This window comes from Oncorhynchus tshawytscha, linkage group LG18 (assembly GCF_018296145.1).
Source record: "Oncorhynchus tshawytscha isolate Ot180627B linkage group LG18, Otsh_v2.0, whole genome shotgun sequence".
Lineage (NCBI taxonomy): Eukaryota > Metazoa > Chordata > Actinopteri > Salmoniformes > Salmonidae > Oncorhynchus > Oncorhynchus tshawytscha.
The window spans coordinates 44,556,857-44,576,244 of NC_056446.1; the positions used below are offsets into that span (position 1 = coordinate 44,556,857).

The 19,388-nt window shown below is 51.2% G+C and overlaps 1 protein-coding gene across 1 annotated transcript in view; it reads left to right on the forward strand.

Moving 5' to 3' along the window:
• The window catches only part of LOC121840008 (neuroblastoma-amplified sequence-like), a 136,949-nt gene extending 122,053 nt beyond the window's left edge, over nucleotides 1-14,896 (forward strand). Inside the window, exons 9-10 of the mRNA XM_042301125.1 lie at nucleotides 1,734-1,865; nucleotides 14,286-14,896. Coding sequence (XP_042157059.1) covers nucleotides 1,734-1,865; nucleotides 14,286-14,561 — 408 coding nt within the window. The 3' untranslated portion in view covers nucleotides 14,562-14,896. The remainder of the gene's footprint in view (nucleotides 1-1,733; nucleotides 1,866-14,285) is intronic.
• The last annotated feature ends 4,492 nt before the right edge of the window (nucleotides 14,897-19,388 follow it).

A 19,388-nucleotide genomic window follows, 5' to 3' on the forward strand; every position in this document is an offset into this window, starting at 1 on the left:
GCACAATCGAGAGCATCCTGGCGGGCTGTATCACCGCCTGGTATGGCAACTGCACCGCCCTCAACCGTAAGGCTCTCCAGAGGGTAGTGAGGTCTGCACAACGCATCACCGGGGCAAACTACCTGCCCTCCAGGACACCTACACCACCCGATGCTACAGGAAGGCCATAAAGATCATCAAGGACATCAACCACCCGAGCCACTGCCTGTTCACCCCGCTGTCATCCAGAAGGCGAGGTCAGTACAGGTGCATCAAAGCTGGGACCGAGAGACTGAAAAACAGCTTCTATCTCAAGGCCATCAGACTGTTAAACAGCCACCACTAACATTGAGTGGCTACTGCCAACACACTGTCAATGACACTGACTCTACTCCAGCCACTTTAATCATGGGAATTGATGGGAAATTATGTAAATATATCACTAGCCACTTTAAACAATGCTACCTTATATAATGTTACTTACCCTACATTGTTCATCTCATATGCATACGTTGATACTGTACTCTATATCATCGACTGCATCCTTATGTAATACATGTATCACTAGCCACTCTAACTATGCCACTTGGTTTACATACTTATCTCATATGTATATACTGTACTCGATATCATCTACTGTATCTTGCCTATGCTGCTCTGTACCATCACTCATTCATATATCCTTATGTACATATTCTTTATCCCCTTACACTGTGTATAAGACAGTAGTTTTTTTTTGGAATTGTTAGTTAGATTACTTGCTCGTTATTACTGCATTGTCGGAACTAGAAGCACAAGCATTTCGCTACACTCGCATTAACATCTGCTAACCATGTGTATGTGACAAATAAAATTTGATTTGATTTGATTTGATTTTTTGATTTGATTTGACAGTGTAGTATAATGGTATTCTGTGAGTAGAACTAGACAGTGTAGTATAATGGTATTCTGTGTAGAACTAGACAGTGTAGTATAATGGTATTCTGTGTAGAACTAGACAGTGTAGTATAATGGTATTCTGTGTGTAGAACTAGACAGTGTAGTATAATGGTATTCTGTGTGTAGAACTAGACAGTAGTATAATGGTATTCTGTAAGTAGAACTAGACAGTGTAGTATAATGGTATTCTGTAAGTAGAACTAGACAGTGTAGTATAATGGTATTCTGTGTAGAACTAAACAGTGTAGTATAATGGTATTCTGTGTAGAACTAGACAGTGTAGTATAATGGTATGCTTTGTGATATTACTGGTGATAGTACTACCCCTAAGGTATACTAATCTTCGTGTGGAGAGGAGATGACTGAACACTCTTTTAATTTAAAGCCTACAGAATGAAACCACTAGAGCATGATGGGAGAGCGATTGATATCCGTATATTACCACCATGCAGCCGTGCACCTCTCTATTTAACATGTACTGCATGTGTCCCCCTCCCATCCCCCCAATCCCTCATCCCTACCTCCCTCCACCCTCCCTCCTTCCCTCCCTCTCCCCCTCCCTCTCCCCTCCCCCTCCCCTCCCTCTCCCCTCCCCTCCCCTCCCTCCTTCCCTCCCCTCCCTCCTTCCCTCCCCCTCCCCTCCCTCCCCCTCCCCTCCCTCCTTCTCTCCCCCTCCCTCCTTCTCTCCCCTCCCTCCTTCTCTCCCATCCTTCCCTCCTTCCTTCCCTCCCTCCTTCCTTCCCTCCCCTCCTTCTCCCCTCCCTCTCCCCTCCCTCCTTCTCTCTCCTCCCTCCCTCCTCCCCCCTTCCCTACAGTGTATCAGACACATGTCCTCTCTGCTCCTGGATCAACCAGGCCTACGGCTCCCAGCTCTTAAACTGATGACCGAGAGTCAAGACCCACAGCTGTTAGAGCTGGTCCTGGATCAGATCAACAACACCACCGAGGTAACTGACATACTGTATTGCTCCGTGTGACACACAGAATGGGTCTTCTCCTCCCTATGACACACAGAATGGGTCTTCTCCTCCCTATGACACACAGAATGGGTCTTCTCCTCCTTGTGACACACAGAATGGGTCTTCTCCGTATGACACACAGAATGGGTCTTCTCCTTATAACACACAGAATGGGTCTTCTCCTTATAACACACAGAATGGGTCTTCTCCTTATGACACACAGAATGGGTCTTCTCCTCCGTGTGACACACAGAATGGGTCTTCTCCTCCGTGTGACACACAGAATGGGTCTTCTCCTCCGTATGACACACAGAATGGGTCTTCTCCGTATGACACACAGAATGGGTCTTCTCCGTATGACACACAGAATGGGTCTTCTCCTCCCTATGACACACAGAATGGGTCTTCTCCTCCCTATGACACACAGAATGGGTCTTCTCCTCCGTATGACACACAGAATGGGTCTCCTCCGTGTGACACACAGAATGGGTCATCTCCTCCGAGTGAAACACAGAATGGGTCTTCTCCGTGTAACACACAGAATGGGTCTTCTCCTCCGTATGACACACAGAATGGGTCTTCTCCGTGTGACACACAGAATGGGTCTCCTTCTCCTTATGACACACAGGATGGGTCTCCTCCTCCGTATGACACACAGAATGGGTCTTCTCCTCCGTGTGACAAACAGAATGGGTCTTCTCCTCCGTGTGACACACAGAATGGGTCTTCTCCTCCGTATGACACACAGAATGGGTCTTCTCCGTATGACACACAGAATGGGTCTTCTCCTCCCTATGACACACAGAATGGGTCTCCTCCTCCCTATGACACACAGAATGGGTCTTCTCCTCCCTATGACACACAGAATGGGTCTTCTCCTCCGTATGACACACAGAATGGGTCTTCTCCGTATGACACACAGAATGGGTCTTCTCCGTATGACACACAGAATGGGTCTTCTCCGTATGACACACAGAATGGGTCTTCTCCGTATGACACACAGAATGGGTCTTCTCCGTATGACACACAGAATGGGTCTTCTCCGTATGACACACAGAATGGGTCTTCTCCTCCCTATGACACACAGAATGGGTCTTCTCCTCCCTATGACACACAGAATGGGTCTTCTCCTCCGTATGACACACAGAATGGGTCTCCTCCGTGTGACACACAGAATGGGTCATCTCCTCCGAGTGAAACACAGAATGGGTCTTCTCCGTGTAACACACAGAATGGGTCTTCTCCTCCCTGTGACACACAGAATGGGTCTTCTCCTTATGACACACAGAATGGGTCTTCTCCTCCGTGTGACACACAGAATGGGTCTTCTCCTCCGTGTGACACACAGAATGGGTCTTCTCCTCCGTATGACACACAGAATGGGTCTTCTCCGTATGACACACAGAATGGGTCTTCTCCGTATGACACACAGAATGGGTCTTCTCCTCCCTATGACACACAGAATGGGTCTTCTCCTCCCTATGACACACAGAATGGGTCTTCTCCTCCGTATGACACACAGAATGGGTCTCCTCCGTGTGACACACAGAATGGGTCTTCTCCTCCGTATGACACACAGAATGGGTCTTCTCCGTGTGACACACAGAATGGGTCTCCTTCTCCTTATGACACACAGGATGGGTCTCCTCCTCCGTATGACACACAGAATGGGTCTTCTCCGTGTGACAAACAGAATGGGTCTTCTCCTCCGTGTGACACACAGAATGGGTCTTCTCCTCCGTATGACACACAGAATGGGTCTTCTCCGTATGACACACAGAATGGGTCTTCTCCTCCCTATGACACACAGAATGGGTCTTCTCCTCCCTATGACACACAGAATGGGTCTTCTCCTCCCTATGACACACAGAATGGGTCTTCTCCTCCGTATGACACACAGAATGGGTCTTCTCCGTATGACACACAGAATGGGTCTTCTCCGTATGACACACAGAATGGGTCTTCTCCGTATGACACACAGAATGGGTCTTCTCCGTATGACACACAGAATGGGTCTTCTCCTCCCTATGACACACAGAATGGGTCTTCTCCTCCCTATGACACACAGAATGGGTCTTCTCCTCCGTATGACACACAGAATGGGTCTCCTCCGTGTGACACACAGAATGGGTCATCTCCTCCGAGTGAAACACAGAATGGGTCTTCTCCGTGTAACACACAGAATGGGTCTTCTCCTCCGTATGACACACAGAATGGGTCTTCTCCGTGTGACACACAGAATGGGTCTCCTTCTCCTTATGACACACAGGATGGGTCTCCTCCTCCGTATGACACACAGAATGGGTCTTCTCCGTGTGACAAACAGAATGGGTCTTCTCCTCCGTGTGACACACAGAATGGGTCTTCTCCTCCGTATGACACACAGAATGGGTCTTCTCCGTATGACACACAGAATGGGTCTTCTCCTCCCTATGACACACAGAATGGGTCTTCTCCTCCCTATGACACACAGAATGGGTCTTCTCCTCCCTATGACACACAGAATGGGTCTTCTCCTCCGTATGACACACAGAATGGGTCTTCTCCGTATGACACACAGAATGGGTCTTCTCCGTATGACACACAGAATGGGTCTTCTCCGTATGACACACAGAATGGGTCTTCTCCGTATGACACACAGAATGGGTCTTCTCCGTATGACACACAGAATGGGTCTTCTCCTTATGACACACAGAATGGGTCTTCTCCTCCGTGTGACACACAGAATGGGTCTTCTCCTCCGTGTGACACATAGAATGGGTCTTCTCCGTATGACACACAGAATGGGTCTTCTCCTCCCTATGACACACAGAATGGGTCTTCTCCTCCCTATGACACACAGAATGGGTCTCCTCCTCCGTGTGACACACAGAATGGGTCTTCTCCTCCGTGTGACACACAGAATGGGTCTTCTCCGTGTGACACACAGAATGGGTCTTCTCCTCCGTGTGACACACAGAATGGGTCTTCTCCTCCGTGTGACACACAGAATGGGTCTTCTCCGTATGAAACACAGAATGGGTCTTCTCCTCCGTGTGACACACAGAATGGGTCTTCTCCTCCGTGTGACACACAGAATGGGTCTTCTCCTCCCTATGACACACAGAATGGGTCTTCTCCTCCGTGTGACACACAGAATGGGTCTTCTCCTCCGTATGACACACAGAATGGGTCTTCTCCTCGTGACACACAGAATGGGTCTTCTTCTCCGTATGACACACAGAATGGGTCTTCTTCTCCGTATGACACACAGAATGGGTCTTCTCCTCCGTATGACACACAGAATGGGTCTTCTCCTCCGTATGACACACAGAATGGGTCTCCTCCTCCGTATGACACACAGAATGGGTCTTCTCCGTATGACACACAGAATGGGTCTTCTCCTCCGTATGACACACAGAATGGGTCTTCTCCTCCGTATGACACACAGAATGGGTCTTCTCCTCCGTATGACACACAGAATGGGTCTTCTCCTCCGTAATGACACACAGAATGGGTCTTCTCCTCCGTATGACACACAGAATGGGTCTTCTCCGTATGACACACAGAATGGGTCTTCTCCTCCGTATGACACACAGAATGGGTCTTCTCCGTGTGACACACAGAATGGGTCTTCTTCTCCGTGTGACACACAGAATGGGTCTTCTTCTCCGTGTGACACACAGAATGGGTCTTCTTCTCCGTGTGACACACAGAATGGGTCTTCTTCTCCGTGTGACACACAGAATGGGTCTTCTTCTCCGTGTGACACACAGAATGGGTCTTCTCCTCCGTGTGACACACAGAATGGGTCTTCTCTGTATTACACACAGAATGGGTCTTCTTCTCCGTGTGACACACAGAATGGGTCTTCTTCTCCGTGTGACACACAGAATGGGTCTTCTGCTGTTAGCCAACCCCTCCATATCACACATAGTAGTATAATTTGGTTGTAGAGGCTGGAGCAACCAGCTGTTTAGGGGTTAAGAGTACCGGTACCTCCTGTATATAGCCTCCACATTGACTCTGTACCATAACACCCTGTATATAGCCTCTACATTGACTCTGTACCATTACCCCCTGTATATAGCCTCCACATTGACTCTGTACCATAACACCCTGTATATAGCCTCTACATTGACTCTGTACCATTACCCCCTGTATATAGCCTCCACATTGACTCTGTACCATAACACCCTGTATATAGCCTCTACATTGACTCTGTACCATTACCCCTGTATATAGCCTCCACATTGACTCTGTACCGGTACCCCCTGTATACAGTCTCCACATTGACTCTGTACCGGTACCCCTGTATATAGCCTCCACATTGACTCTGTACCGGTACCCCCTGTATATAGCCTCCACATTGACTCTGTACCGGTACCCCCTGTATATAGCCTCCACATTGACTCTGTACCGGTACCCCCTGTATATAGCCTCCACATTGACTCTGTACCGGTACCCCCTGTATATAGCCTCCACATTGACTCTGTACCGGTGCCCCCTGTATATAGCCTCCACATTGACTCTGTACCGGTACCCCCTGTATATAGCCTCCACACTGACTCTGTACCGGTACCCCCTGTATATAGCCTCCACATTGACTCTGTACCGGTACCCCTGTATATAGCCTCCACATTGACTCTGTACCGGTACCCCTGTATATAGCCTCCACATTGACTCTGTACCGGTACCCCCTGTATATAGCCTCCACATTGACTCTGTACCGGTACCCCCTGTATATAGCCTCCACATTGACTCTGTACCGTAATACCCTGTATATAGCCTCTACATTGACTCTGTACCATTACCCCCTGTATATAGCCTCCACATTGACTCTGTACCGGTACCCCCTGTATATAGCCTCCACATTGACTCTGTACCGGTACCCCCTGTATATAGCCTCCACACTGACTCTGTACCGGTACCCCTGTATATAGCCTCTACATTGACTCTGTACCGGTACCCCCTGTATATAGCCTCCACATTGACTCTGTACCGGTACCCCCTGTATATAGCCTCCACATTGACTTTGTACCGGTACCCCTGTATATAGCCTCCACATTGACTCTGTACCGGTGCCCCCTGTATATAGCCTCCACATTGACTCTGTACCGGTACCCCCTGTATATAGCCTCCACACTGACTCTGTACCGGTACCCCCTGTATATAGCCTCCACATTGACTCTGTACCGGTACCCCTGTATATAGCCTCCACATTGACTCTGTACCGGTACCCCCTGTATATAGCCTCCACATTGACTCTGTACCGGTACCCCCTGTATATAGCCTCCACATTGACTCTGTACCGTAACACCCTGTATATAGCCTCCACATTGACTCTGTACCGGTACCCCTGTATATAGCCTCCACATTGACTCTGTACCGGTACCCCCTGTATATAGCCTCCACATTGACTCTGTACCGTAACACCCTGTATATAGCCTCCACATTGACTCTGTACCGGTACCCCCTGTATATAGCCTCCACATTGACTCTGTACTGTAACACCCTGTATATAGCCTCCACATTGACTCTGTACCGGTACCCCCTGTATATAGCCTCCACAGTGACTCTGTACCGGTAACCCTGTATATAGCCTCCACACTGACTCTGTACCGGTACCCCCTGTATATAGCCTCCACATTGACTCTGTACCGGTACCCCCTGTATATAGCCTCCACATTGACTCTGTACCGGTACCCCCTGTATATAGCCTCCACAGTGACTCTGTACCGGTACCCCTGTATATAGCCTCCACATTGACTCTGTACCGGTACCCCCTGTATATAGCCTCCACATTGACTCTGTACCGGTACCCCCTGTATATAGCCTCCACATTGACTCTGTACCGGTACCCCCTGTATATAGCCTCCACAGTGACTCTGTACCGGTACCCCTGTATATAGCCTCCACATTGACTCTGTACCGGTACCCCCTGTATATAGCCTCCACAGTGACTCTGTACCGGTACCCCCTGTATATAGCCTCCACATTGACTCTGTACCGTAACACCCTGTATATAGCCTCCACATTGACTCTGTACCGGTACCCCTGTATATAGCCTCCACATGGACTCTGTACCGTAATACCCCCTGTATATAGCCTCCACATTGACTCTGTACTGGTGCCCCCTGTATATAGCCTCCACAGTGACTCTGTACCGTAATACCCTGTATATAGCCTCCACATTGACTCTGTACTGGTGCCCCCTGTATATAGCCTCCACAGTGACTCTGTACCGTGCCCCCTGTATATAGCCTCCACAGTGACTCTGTACCGTAATACCCTGTATATAGCCTCCACATTGACTCTGTACTGGTGCCCCCTGTATATAGCCTCCACAGTGACTCTGTACCGTACCCCCTGTATATAGCCTCCACAGTGACTCTGTACCGTAATACCCCCTGTATATAGCCTCCACATTGACTCTGTACCGGTACCCCCTGTATATAGCCTCCACATTGACTCTGTACTGGTGCCCCCTGTATATAGCCTCCACAGTGACTCTGTACCGTAATACCCCCTGTATATAGCCTCCACATTGACTCTGTACTGGTGCCCCCTGTATATAGCCTCCACATTGACTCTGTACCGGTACCCCCTGTATATAGCCTCCACATTGACTCTGTACCGGTACCCCCTGTATATAGCCTCCACATTGACTCTGTACCGGTACCCCCTGTATATAGCCTCCACATTGACTCTGTACCGGTAACCCCTGTATATAGCCTCCACATTGACTCTGTACCGGTACCCCCTGTATATAGCCTCCACATTGACTCTGTACCGGTACCCCCCTGTATATAGCCTCCACAGTGACTCTGTACCGTAATACCCTGTATATAGCCTCCACATTGACTCTGTACCGGTACCCCCTGTATATAGCCTCCACAGTGACTCTGTACCATAACACCCTGTATATAGCCTCCACATTGACTCTGTACCGGTACCCCCTGTATATAGCCTCCACATTGACTCTGTACCGGTACCCCCTGTATATAGCCTCCACATTGACTCTGTACGGTACCCCCTGTATATAGCCTCCACATTGACTCTGTGCCGGAACACCCTGTATATAGCCTCCACATTGACTCTGTACCGTAATACCCCCTGTATATAGCCTCCACATTGACTCTGTACCGGTACCCCCTGTATATAGCCTCCACATTGACTCTGTACCGTAACACCCTGTATATAGCCTCCACATTGACTCTGTACCGGTACCCCCTGTATATAGCCTCCACAGTGACTCTGTACCGGTACCCCCTGTATATAGCCTCTCCACATTGACTCTGTACCAGTACCCCCTGTATATAGCCTCCACAGTGACTCTGTACCGGTACCCCCCCTGTATATAGCCTCCACATTGACTCTGTACCGGTACCCCCTGTATATAGCCTCCACAGTGACTCTGTACCATAACCCCTGTATATAGTCTCCACATTGACTCTGTACCGTAATACCCCTGTATATAGCCTCCACATTGACTCTGTACTGGTGCCCCCTGTATATAGCCTCCACAGTGACTCTGTACCGTAATTGTATATAGCCTCCACAGTGACTCTGTACCGTACCCCCTGTATATAGCCTCCACATTGACTCTGTACCGGTACCCCCTGTATATAGCCTCCACATTGACTCTGTACTGGTGCCCCCTGTATATAGCCTCCACAGTGACTCTGTACCGTAATACCCCCTGTATATAGCCTCCACATTGACTCTGTACTGGTGCCCCCTGTATATAGCCTCCACATTGACTCTGTACCGGTACCCCCTGTATATAGCCTCCACATTGACTCTGTACCGGTACCCCCTGTATATAGCCTCCACATTGACTCTGTACCGGTACCCCCTGTATATAGCCTCCACATTGACTCTGTACCGGTAACCCCCTGTATATAGCCTCCACATTGACTCTGTACCGGTACCCCCTGTATATAGCCTCCACATTGACTCTGTGCCGGCCCCCTGTATATAGCCTCCACAGTGACTCTGTACCGTAATACCCTGTATATAGCCTCCACATTGACTCTGTACCGGTACCCCCTGTATATAGCCTCCACAGTGACTCTGTACCATAACACCCTGTATATAGTCTCCACATTGACTCTGTACCGGTACCCCCTGTATATAGCCTCCACATTGACTCTGTACCGGTACCCCCTGTATATAGCCTCCACATTGACTCTGTACCGGTACCCCCTGTATATAGTCTCCACATTGACTCTGTACCGTAACACCCTGTATATAGCCTCCACATTGACTCTGTACCGTAATACCCTGTATATAGCCTCCACATTGACTCTGTACCGGTACCCCCTGTATATAGCCTCCACATTGACTCTGTACCGTAACCCCTGTATATAGCCTCCACATTGACTCTGTACCGGTACCCCCTGTATATAGCCTCCACAGTGACTCTGTACCGGTACCCCCTGTATATAGCCTCCACATTGACTCTGTACCAGTACCCCCTGTATATAGCCTCCACAGTGACTCTGTACCGGTACCCCCTGTATATAGCCTCCACATTGACTCTGTACCGGTACCCCCTGTATATAGCCTCTACATTGACTCTGTACCGGTGCCCCCTGTATATAGCCTCCACAGTGACTCTGTACAGGTTACCCCCTGTATATAGCCTCCACAGTGACTCTGTACCGTAATACCCTGTATATAGCCTCCACAGTGACTCTGTACCGTAATACCCTGTATATAGCCTCCACATTGACTCTGTACTGGTGCCCCCTGTATATAGCCTCCACAGTGACTCTGTACCGTAATACCCTGTATATAGCCTCCACATTGACTCTGTACTGGTGCCTCCTGTATATAGCCTCCACATTGACTCTGTACCGGTACCCCCTGTATATAGCCTCCACATTGACTCTGTACCGGTACCCCCTGTATATAGCCTCCACATTGACTCTGTACCGGTACCCCCTGTATATAGCCTCCACATTGACTCTGTACCGGTACCCCCTGTATATAGCCTCCACAGTGACTCTGTACCATAACACCCTGTATATAGTCTCCACATTGACTCTGTACCGGTACCCCCTGTATATAGCCTCCACATTGACTCTGTACCGGTACCCCCTGTATATAGCCTCCACATTGACTCTGTACCGGAACACCCTGTATATAGCCTCCACATTGACTCTGTACCGTAATACCCTGTATATAGCCTCCACATTGACTCTGTACCGGTACCCCCCTGTATATAGCCTCCACATTGACTCTGTACCGTAACACCCTGTATATAGCCTCCACATTGACTCTGTACCGGTACCCCCTGTATATAGCCTCCACATTGACTCTGTACCGTAATGCCCCCTGTATATAGCCTCCACATTGACTCTGTACTGGTGCCCCCTGTATATAGCCTCCACAGTGACTCTGTACCGGTACCCCCTGTATATAGCCTCCACATTGACTCTGTACTGGTGCCCCCTGTATATAGCCTCCACAGTGACTCTGTACCGTACCCCCTGTATATAGCCTCCACATTGACTCTGTACTGGTGCCCCCTGTATATAGCCTCCACATTGACTCTGTACCGGTACCCCCTGTATATAGCCTCCACATTGACTCTGTACCGGTACCCCCTGTATATAGCCTCCACATTGACTCTGTACCGGTACCCCCTGTATATAGCCTCCACATTGACTCTGTACCGGTACCCCCTGTATATAGCCTCCACAGTGACTCTGTACCGTGCCCCCTGTATATAGCCTCCACATTGACTCTGTACTGGTGCCCCCTGTATATAGCCTCCACAGTGACTCTGTACCATAACACCCTGTATATAGTCTCCACATTGACTCTGTACCGGTACCCCCTGTATATAGCCTCCACATTGACTCTGTACCGGTACCCCCTGTATATAGCCTCCACATTGACTCTGTACCGGTACCCCCTGTATATAGCCTCCACATTGACTCTGTACCGGAACACCCTGTATATAGCCTCCACATTGACTCTGTACCGTAATACCCTGTATATAGCCTCCACATTGACTCTGTACCGGTACCCCCTGTATATAGCCTCCACATTGACTCTGTACCGTAACACCCTGTATATAGCCTCCACATTGACTCTGTACCGGTACCCCCTGTATATAGCCTCCACATTGACTCTGTACCGGTACCCCCTGTATATAGCCTCCACATTGACTCTGTACCGTAATACCCTGTATATAGCCTCCACATTGACTCTGTACTGGTGCCCCCTGTATATAGCCTCCACAGTGACTCTGTACCGTAATACCCCTGTATATAGCCTCCACATTGACTCTGTACTGGTGCCCCCTGTATATAGCCTCCACAGTGACTCTGTACCGTGCCCCCTGTATATAGCCTCCACAGTGACTCTGTACCGTAATACCCTGTATATAGCCTCCACATTGACTCTGTACCGGTACCCCCTGTATATAGCCTCCACATTGACTCTGTACTGGTGCCCCCTGTATATAGCCTCCACAGTGACTCTGTACCGTAACCCCCTGTATATAGCCTCCACATTGACTCTGTACTGGTGCCCCCTGTATATAGCCTCCACATTGACTCTGTACCGGTACCCCCTGTATATAGCCTCCACATTGACTCTGTACCGGTACCCCCTGTATATAGCCTCCACATTTACTCTGTACCGGTACCCCCTGTATATAGCCTCCACATTGACTCTGTACCGGTACCCCCTGTATATAGCATCCAGATTGACTCTGTACTGGTACCCCCTGTATTTAACCTCCACATTGACTCTGTACCGGTACCCCCTGCATATAGTCTCCACATTGACTCTGTACCGTAATACCCTGTATATAGCCTCCACACTGACTCAGTACCGGTACCCACTGTATATAGCCTCCACATTGACTCTGTACCGTAACACCCTGTATATAGCCTCCACATTGACTCTGTACCGGTACCCCCTGTATATAGCCTCCACATTGACTCTGTACCGGTACCCCCTGTATATAGTCTCCACATTGACTCTGTACCGGTACCCCCTGTATATAGCCTCCACATTGACTCTGTACCGGAACCCCCTGTATATAGCCTCCACATTGACTCTGTACCGTAATACCCTGTATATAGCCTCCACATTGACTCTGTACCATAACACCCTGTTTATAGTCTCCACATTGACTCTGTACCGGTACCCCCTGTATATAGCCTCCACATTGACTCTGTACCGGTACCCCCTGTATATAGCCTCCACATTGACTCTGTACCGGTACCCCCTGTATATAGCCTCTCCACATTGACTCTGTACCGGTACCCCTGTATATAGCCTCCACAGTGACTCTGTACCGGTTACCCCCTGTATATAGCCTCTACATTGACTCTGTACCGTAACACCCTGTATATAGCCTCCACAGTGACTCTGTACCGGTACCCCCTGTATATAGCCTCTACATTGACTCTGTACCGGTACCCCCTGTATATAGCCTCCACAGCGACTCTGTACCGGTACCCCCTGTATATAGCCTCCACATTGACTCTGTACCGGTACCCCCTGTATATAGCCTCTACATTGACTCTGTACCGGTACCCCTGTATATAGCCTCCACAGTGACTCTGTACCGGTACCCCCTGTATATAGCCTCTACATTGACTCTGTACCGTAACACCCTGTATATAGCCTCCACAGTGACTCTGTACCGGTACCCCCTGTATATAGCCTCTACATTGACTCTGTACCGGTACCCCCTGTATATAGCCTCCACATTGACTCTGTACCGGTACCCCCTGTATATAGCCTCCACATGGACTCTGTACCGGTACCCCCTGTATATAGCCTCCACATTGACTCTGTACCGGTACCCCCTGTATATAGCCTCCACATTGACTCTGTACCGGTACCCTGTATATAGCCTCCACATTGACTCTGTACCGGTACCCCCTGTATATAGCCTCCACATTGACTCTGTACCGGTACCCCCTGTATATAGCCTCCACATTGACTCTGTACCGGTACCCCCTGTATATAGCCTCCACATTGACTCTGTACCGCTACCCCCTGTATATATTGTTATTTTACTGCTGCTATTTAATTACTTTTAACTCTTATTCTTATCCATATTTGTTTAAACTGCATTGTTGGTTAGGGGCTCGAAAGTAAGGATTTCACTCAGGTCTACATCTGTTGTATTCAGCGCATATGACAAATATAATCAGATTTGATATGGGAGCTGATCAGCTAAATGAATAGAACACACCACAGCATGCACACACACACACACACACACACACACACACACACACACACACACACACACACACACACACACACACGCACACTCACACACAGTGACACAAACTCAAAAGGGGAGTTCAGGGGTCACGGTAGGACATAGATGAAGGAGGAAACTTGAGGTTGGGGTCTCCTGTGATTTTAACCATGTACCCTGTCTCCCAGGTGTGTGACTCTACCTGCGACCCAGAGCTCCTGTCTCTCCTGCTGGATGCTGGTCTCCTGGTGGGGTGTGTACCGTCCCCCCTCTACCCTCCTCTCAGCGCCCACCTGCTCTCCAGACACCGGGAGGGAGGTTGGGACGTGGAGAAGGCTGCGTCAGAGCTGCTCCAGGCTGGGTACCGAGCTCAGGCCGGCTCCCTGCTTCTGGTCTACCGTGGAACTCACCCGGGCCTCAGCACGTTTACTACAGCGCTCACTGTCATTAAGAAGTGGCTCTGAGGTACTGGAGAGGACACCGGACAGACGCTCTTATTGACTCTAGATGGTTTAGCCGCTGTCATTGTGTTTCATAATGTTATCTCTATTCATTACTAGAAACAAATTGGCTCTGAAAACCTCATACACTGAGTGGCTGGGTGTTGTCGCACGCACACCAGCTCTGTCTCACTAGCACTGTAATTGGCTAATAGGATGTTGTTGTTTCATGTCATTAAGTGGAAGACTCGTTCTGCTGTTTTTACGATTGGCTGTCCAGTGTTCTGATACACGTGCTTTGACCTGAAATATAACACAAATAAAGAGTTAAAATCCATATTAATCCAATTAAATACTAATTGTTGTCCTACAATTGATTAAGTTGGAAGGTGATTTGAAATAGATCTGTCTAATGAGCTGGTTTTCCTGGTTGTATTCAGTGATTATCTTTTCCAGTCGTTTGTTTGTTGTTGTTCCTGGATCCACGCGGAGTCGTCTTGACAGACTATTTTTTAGGTCTGGAAAACATCTGAAAGTTTCCCTTTTGGAAACGGCTTTCTTCTTCAGAGACCGTAGGGGGAGCGGGTAGGGAGGGAGAGAGTGGAGAGAGTAGGGAGGGAGGGACAGAGTGAGGAGGGAGGGAGGGAGGGAGGGTAGGGAGCTAGAGAGAGAGTGAGGAGGGATGCTAGAGTAGGGAGGGAGGGAGAGAGAGAGTGAGTAGGGAGGGAGGGAGAGAGAGAGTGAGTAGGGAGGGAGGGAGAGAGAGTGAGTAGGGAGGGAGGGAGCGAGTGAGTAGGGAGGGAGGGAGGGAGGGTAGGGAGCTAGAAAGAGAGTGAGGAGGGATGGTAGAGTAGGGAGGGAGAGAGAGTGAGTAGGGAGGGAGAGAGAGAGAGTGAGTAGGGAGGGAGGGAGAGAGTGAGTAGGGAGGGAGGGAGAGAGTGAGTAGGGAGGGAGAGTGAGTAGGGAGGGAGGGAGGGAGAGAGTGAGTAGGGAGGGAGGGAGAGAGTGAGTAGGGAGGGAGGGAGAGAGCGAGAGTGCGAGAGTAGGGAGGGAGGGAGAGAGCGAGAGTAGGGAGGGAGGGAGAGCGAGAGTAGGGAGGGAGGGAGAGTAGGGACGGAGAGGGTGGAGAGAGTAGTGAGAGAGAGAGAGTAGGGACGGAGAGGGTGGAGAGAGTAGTGAGAGGGTGGAGAGAGTAGGGAGGGAGAGAGAGTTTAGGGAGGGAGAGAGATTAGGGAGGGAGAGAGTTTAGGGAGGGAGGGAGAGAGAGTGAGTAGGGAGGGAGAGAGAGTGAGTAGGGAGGGAGAGAGAGAGTGAGTAGGGAGGGAGAGAGAGAGTGAGTAGGGAGAGAGAGAGAGAGAGAGCGAGAGTGAGTAGGGAGGGAGGGAGAGAGCGAGAGTGAGTAGGGAGGGAGGGAGAGAGCGAGAGTGAGTAGGGAGGGAGGGAGGGAGAGAGCGAGTAGGGAGGGAGAGAGGGAGAGTGAGTAGGGAGGGAGGGAGGGAGAGTGAGTAGGGAGGGAGGGAGAGTGAGTAGGGAGGGAGGGAGAGAGTGAGTAGGGAGGGAGAGAGAGAGTGAGTAGGGAGAGAGAGAGAGAGTGAGTAGGGAGAGAGAGAGATTGAGTAGGGAGAGAGAGAGTGAGTAGGGAAGGAGAGAGAGTGAGTAGGGAGAGAGAGTGAGTAGGGAGAGAGAGAGTGAGTAGGGAGGGAGAGGGAGAGAGTGAGTAGGGAGGGAGAGAGAGTGAGTGGGGAGGGAGAGAGAGAGAGCGTGAGTAGGGAGGGAGAGAGCGTGAGTAGGGAGGGAGAGAGCGTGAGTAGGGAGGGAGAGAGCGTGAGTAGGGAGGGAGAGAGCGTGAGTAGGGAGGGAGAGAGCGTGAGTAGGGAGGGAGAGAGCGTGAGTAGGGAGGGAGAGAGCGTGAGTAGGGAGGGAGAGAGCGTGAGTAGGGAGGGAGAGAGCGTGAGTAGGGAGGGAGAGAGCGTGAGTAGGGAGGGAGAGAGCGTGAGTAGGGAGGGAGAGAGCGTGAGTAGGGAGGGAGAGAGCGTGAGTAGGGAGGGAGAGAGCGTGAGTAGGGAGGAGAGAGAGAGTGAGTAGGGAGGGAGAGAGAGTGAGTAGGGAGGGAGAGAGAGTGAGTAGGGAGGAGAGAGAGTGAGTAGGGAGGAGAGAGCGCGAGTAGGGAGGGAGAGAGCGTGAGTAGGGAGGGAGAGAGCGTGAGTAGGGAGGGAGAGAGCGTGAGTAGGGAGGGAGAGAGCGTGAGTAGGGAGGTAGAGAGCGTGAGTAGGGAGGTAGAGAGCGTGAGTAGGGAGGGAGAGAATGAGTGAGTAGGGAGGGAGAGAGAGTGAGTAGGGAGGTAGAGAGAGTAGGGAGGTAGAGAGAGAGTAGGGAGGAAGGGAGGGAGAGAGAGAGAGGGATAGAGAGTAGGGAGGTAGAGGGAGAGAGAGTAGGGAGGTAGAGATAGTGAGTAGGGAGGTAGAGAGAGAGTGAGTAGGGAGGTAGAGAGAGAGTGAGTAGGGAGGGAGAGAGAGTGAGTAGGGAGGTAGAGAGAGAGTGAGTAGGGAGGTAGAGAGAGAGTGAGTAGGGAGGTAGAGAGAGAGTGAGTAGGGAGGGGAGAGAATGAGTGAGTAGGGTGGAGAGTGAGGGAGGGAGAGTAGGGAGAGAGAGAGAGAGAGGGAAGGAGGGAGGGAGAGAGAGTAGGGAGGGAGAGAGAGTAGGGAGGGAGGGAGAGAGAGGGAGAGAGAGGGGGAGAAAGAGAGAGAGAGGGAGAGAGTAGGGAGGTAGAGAGAGTAGGGAGGGAGGGAGAGAGAGAGAGTGAGTAGGGAGGTAGAGAGAGAGTAGGGAGGGAGAGAGAGAGTGAGTAGGGAGGTAGAGAGAGTAGGGAGGGAGAGAGCGTGAGTAGGGAGGGAGAGAGCGTGAGTAGGGAGGGAGAGAGCGTGAGTAGGGAGGGAGAGAGCGTGAATAGGGAGGGAGAGAGCGTGAGTAGGGAGGAGAGAGCGTGAGTAGGGAGGGAGAGAGCGTGAGTAGGGAGGGAGAGAGCGTGAATAGGGAGGAGAGAGCGTGAGTAGGGGAGGGAGAGAGCGTGAGTAGGGAGGGAGAGAGCGTGAATAGGGAGGGAGAGAGCGTGAGTAGGGAGGGAGAGAGCGTGAGTAGGGAGGGAGAGAGCGTGAATAGGGAGGGAGAGAGCGTGAGTAGGGAGGGAGAGAGCGTGAGTAGGGAGGGAGAGAGCGTGAGTAGGGAGGGAGAGAGCGTGAGTAGGGAGGAGAGAGCGTGAGTAGGGAGGAGAGAGCGTGAATAGGGAGGGAGAGAGCGTGAGTAGGGAGGGAGAGCGTGAGTAGGGAGGGAGAGAGCGTGAGTAGGGAGGGAGAGAGCGTGAGTAGGGAGGGAGAGAGCGTGAGTAGGGAGGGAGAGAGCGTGAGTAGGGAGGGAGAGAGCGTGAGTAGGGAGGGAGAGAGCGTGAATAGGGAGGGAGAGAGCGTGAGTAGGGAGGGAGAGCGTGAGTAGGGAGGGAGAGCGTGAGTAGGGAGGGAGAGAGCGTGAGTAGGGAGGGAGAGAGCGTGAGTAGGGAGGGAGAGAGCGTGAGTAGGGAGGGAGAGAGCGTGAATAGGGAGGGAGAGAGCGTGAGTAGGGAGGAGAGAGCGTGAGTAGGGAGGGAGAGAGCGTGAGTAGGGAGGGAGAGAGCGTGAGTAGGGAGGGAGAGAGCGTGAGTAGGGAGGGGAGAGCGTGAGTAGGGAGGGAGAGAGCGTGAGTAGGGAGGGAGAGAGCGTGAATAGGGAGGGAGAGAGCGTGAGTAGGGAGGGAGAGAGCGTGAGTAGGGAGGGAGAGAGCGTGAGTAGGGAGGGAGAGAGCGTGAATAGGGAGGGAGAGAGCGTGAGTAGGGAGGGAGAGAGCGTGAGTAGGGAGGGAGAGAGCGTGAATAGGGAGGGAGAGAGCGTGAGTAGGGAGGGAGAGAGCGTGAGTAGGGAGGGAGAGAGCGTGAATAGGGAGGGAGAGAGCGTGAGTAGGGAGGGAGAGAGCGTGAGTAGGGAGGGAGAGAGCGTGAGTAGGGAGGGAGAGAGCGTGAGTAGGGAGGGAGAGAGCGTGAATAGGGAGGGAGAGAGCGTGAGTAGGGAGGGAGAGCGTGAGTAGGGAGGGAGAGAGCGTGAGTAGGGAGGGAGAGAGCGTGAGTAGGGAGGGAGAGAGCGTGAGTAGGGAGGGAGAGAGCGTGAGTAGGGAGGGAGAGAGAGTGAGTAGGGAGGTAGAGAGAGAGTGAGTAGGGAGGTAGAGAGAGAGTGAGTAGGGAGGTAGAGAGAGAGTGAGTAGGGAGGGAGAGAGAGAGTGAGTAGGGAGGGAGAGAGAGTGAGTAGGGAGGGAGAGAGAGTGAGTAGGGAGGGAGAGAGAGTGAGTAGGGTGGGGAGAGAATGAGTGAGTAGGGTGGAGAGAGAGAGAGTGAGGGAGGGAGAGTAGGAGAGAGAGAGAGAGAGAGTGGGAAGGAGGGAGGGAGAGAGAGTAGGGAGGGAGAGAGAGGGGGAGAGAGAGAGAGAGGGAGAGAGAGTAGGGAGGGAGAGAGAGAGTAGGGAGGGAGGAGAGAGAGAGTGAGTAGGGAGGTAGAGAGAGTAGGGAGGTAGAGAGAGTAGGGAGGGAGGGAGAGAGAGTAGGGAGGTAGAGAGAGTAGGGAGGAGGGAGAGAGAGAGTGAGTAGGGAGGTAGAGAGAGTAGGGAGGGAGGGAGAGAGAGAGAGTGAGTAGGGAGGTAGAGAGAGTAGGGAGGGAGGGAGAGAGAGTAGGGAGGGAGGTAGAGAGCGAGAGAGTGAGTAGGGAGGGAGGGAGGGAGAGTGGAGGAAAATAACATTTACCCCTCAGGGGAAGAGAAGGAGGAGAGACGTTAT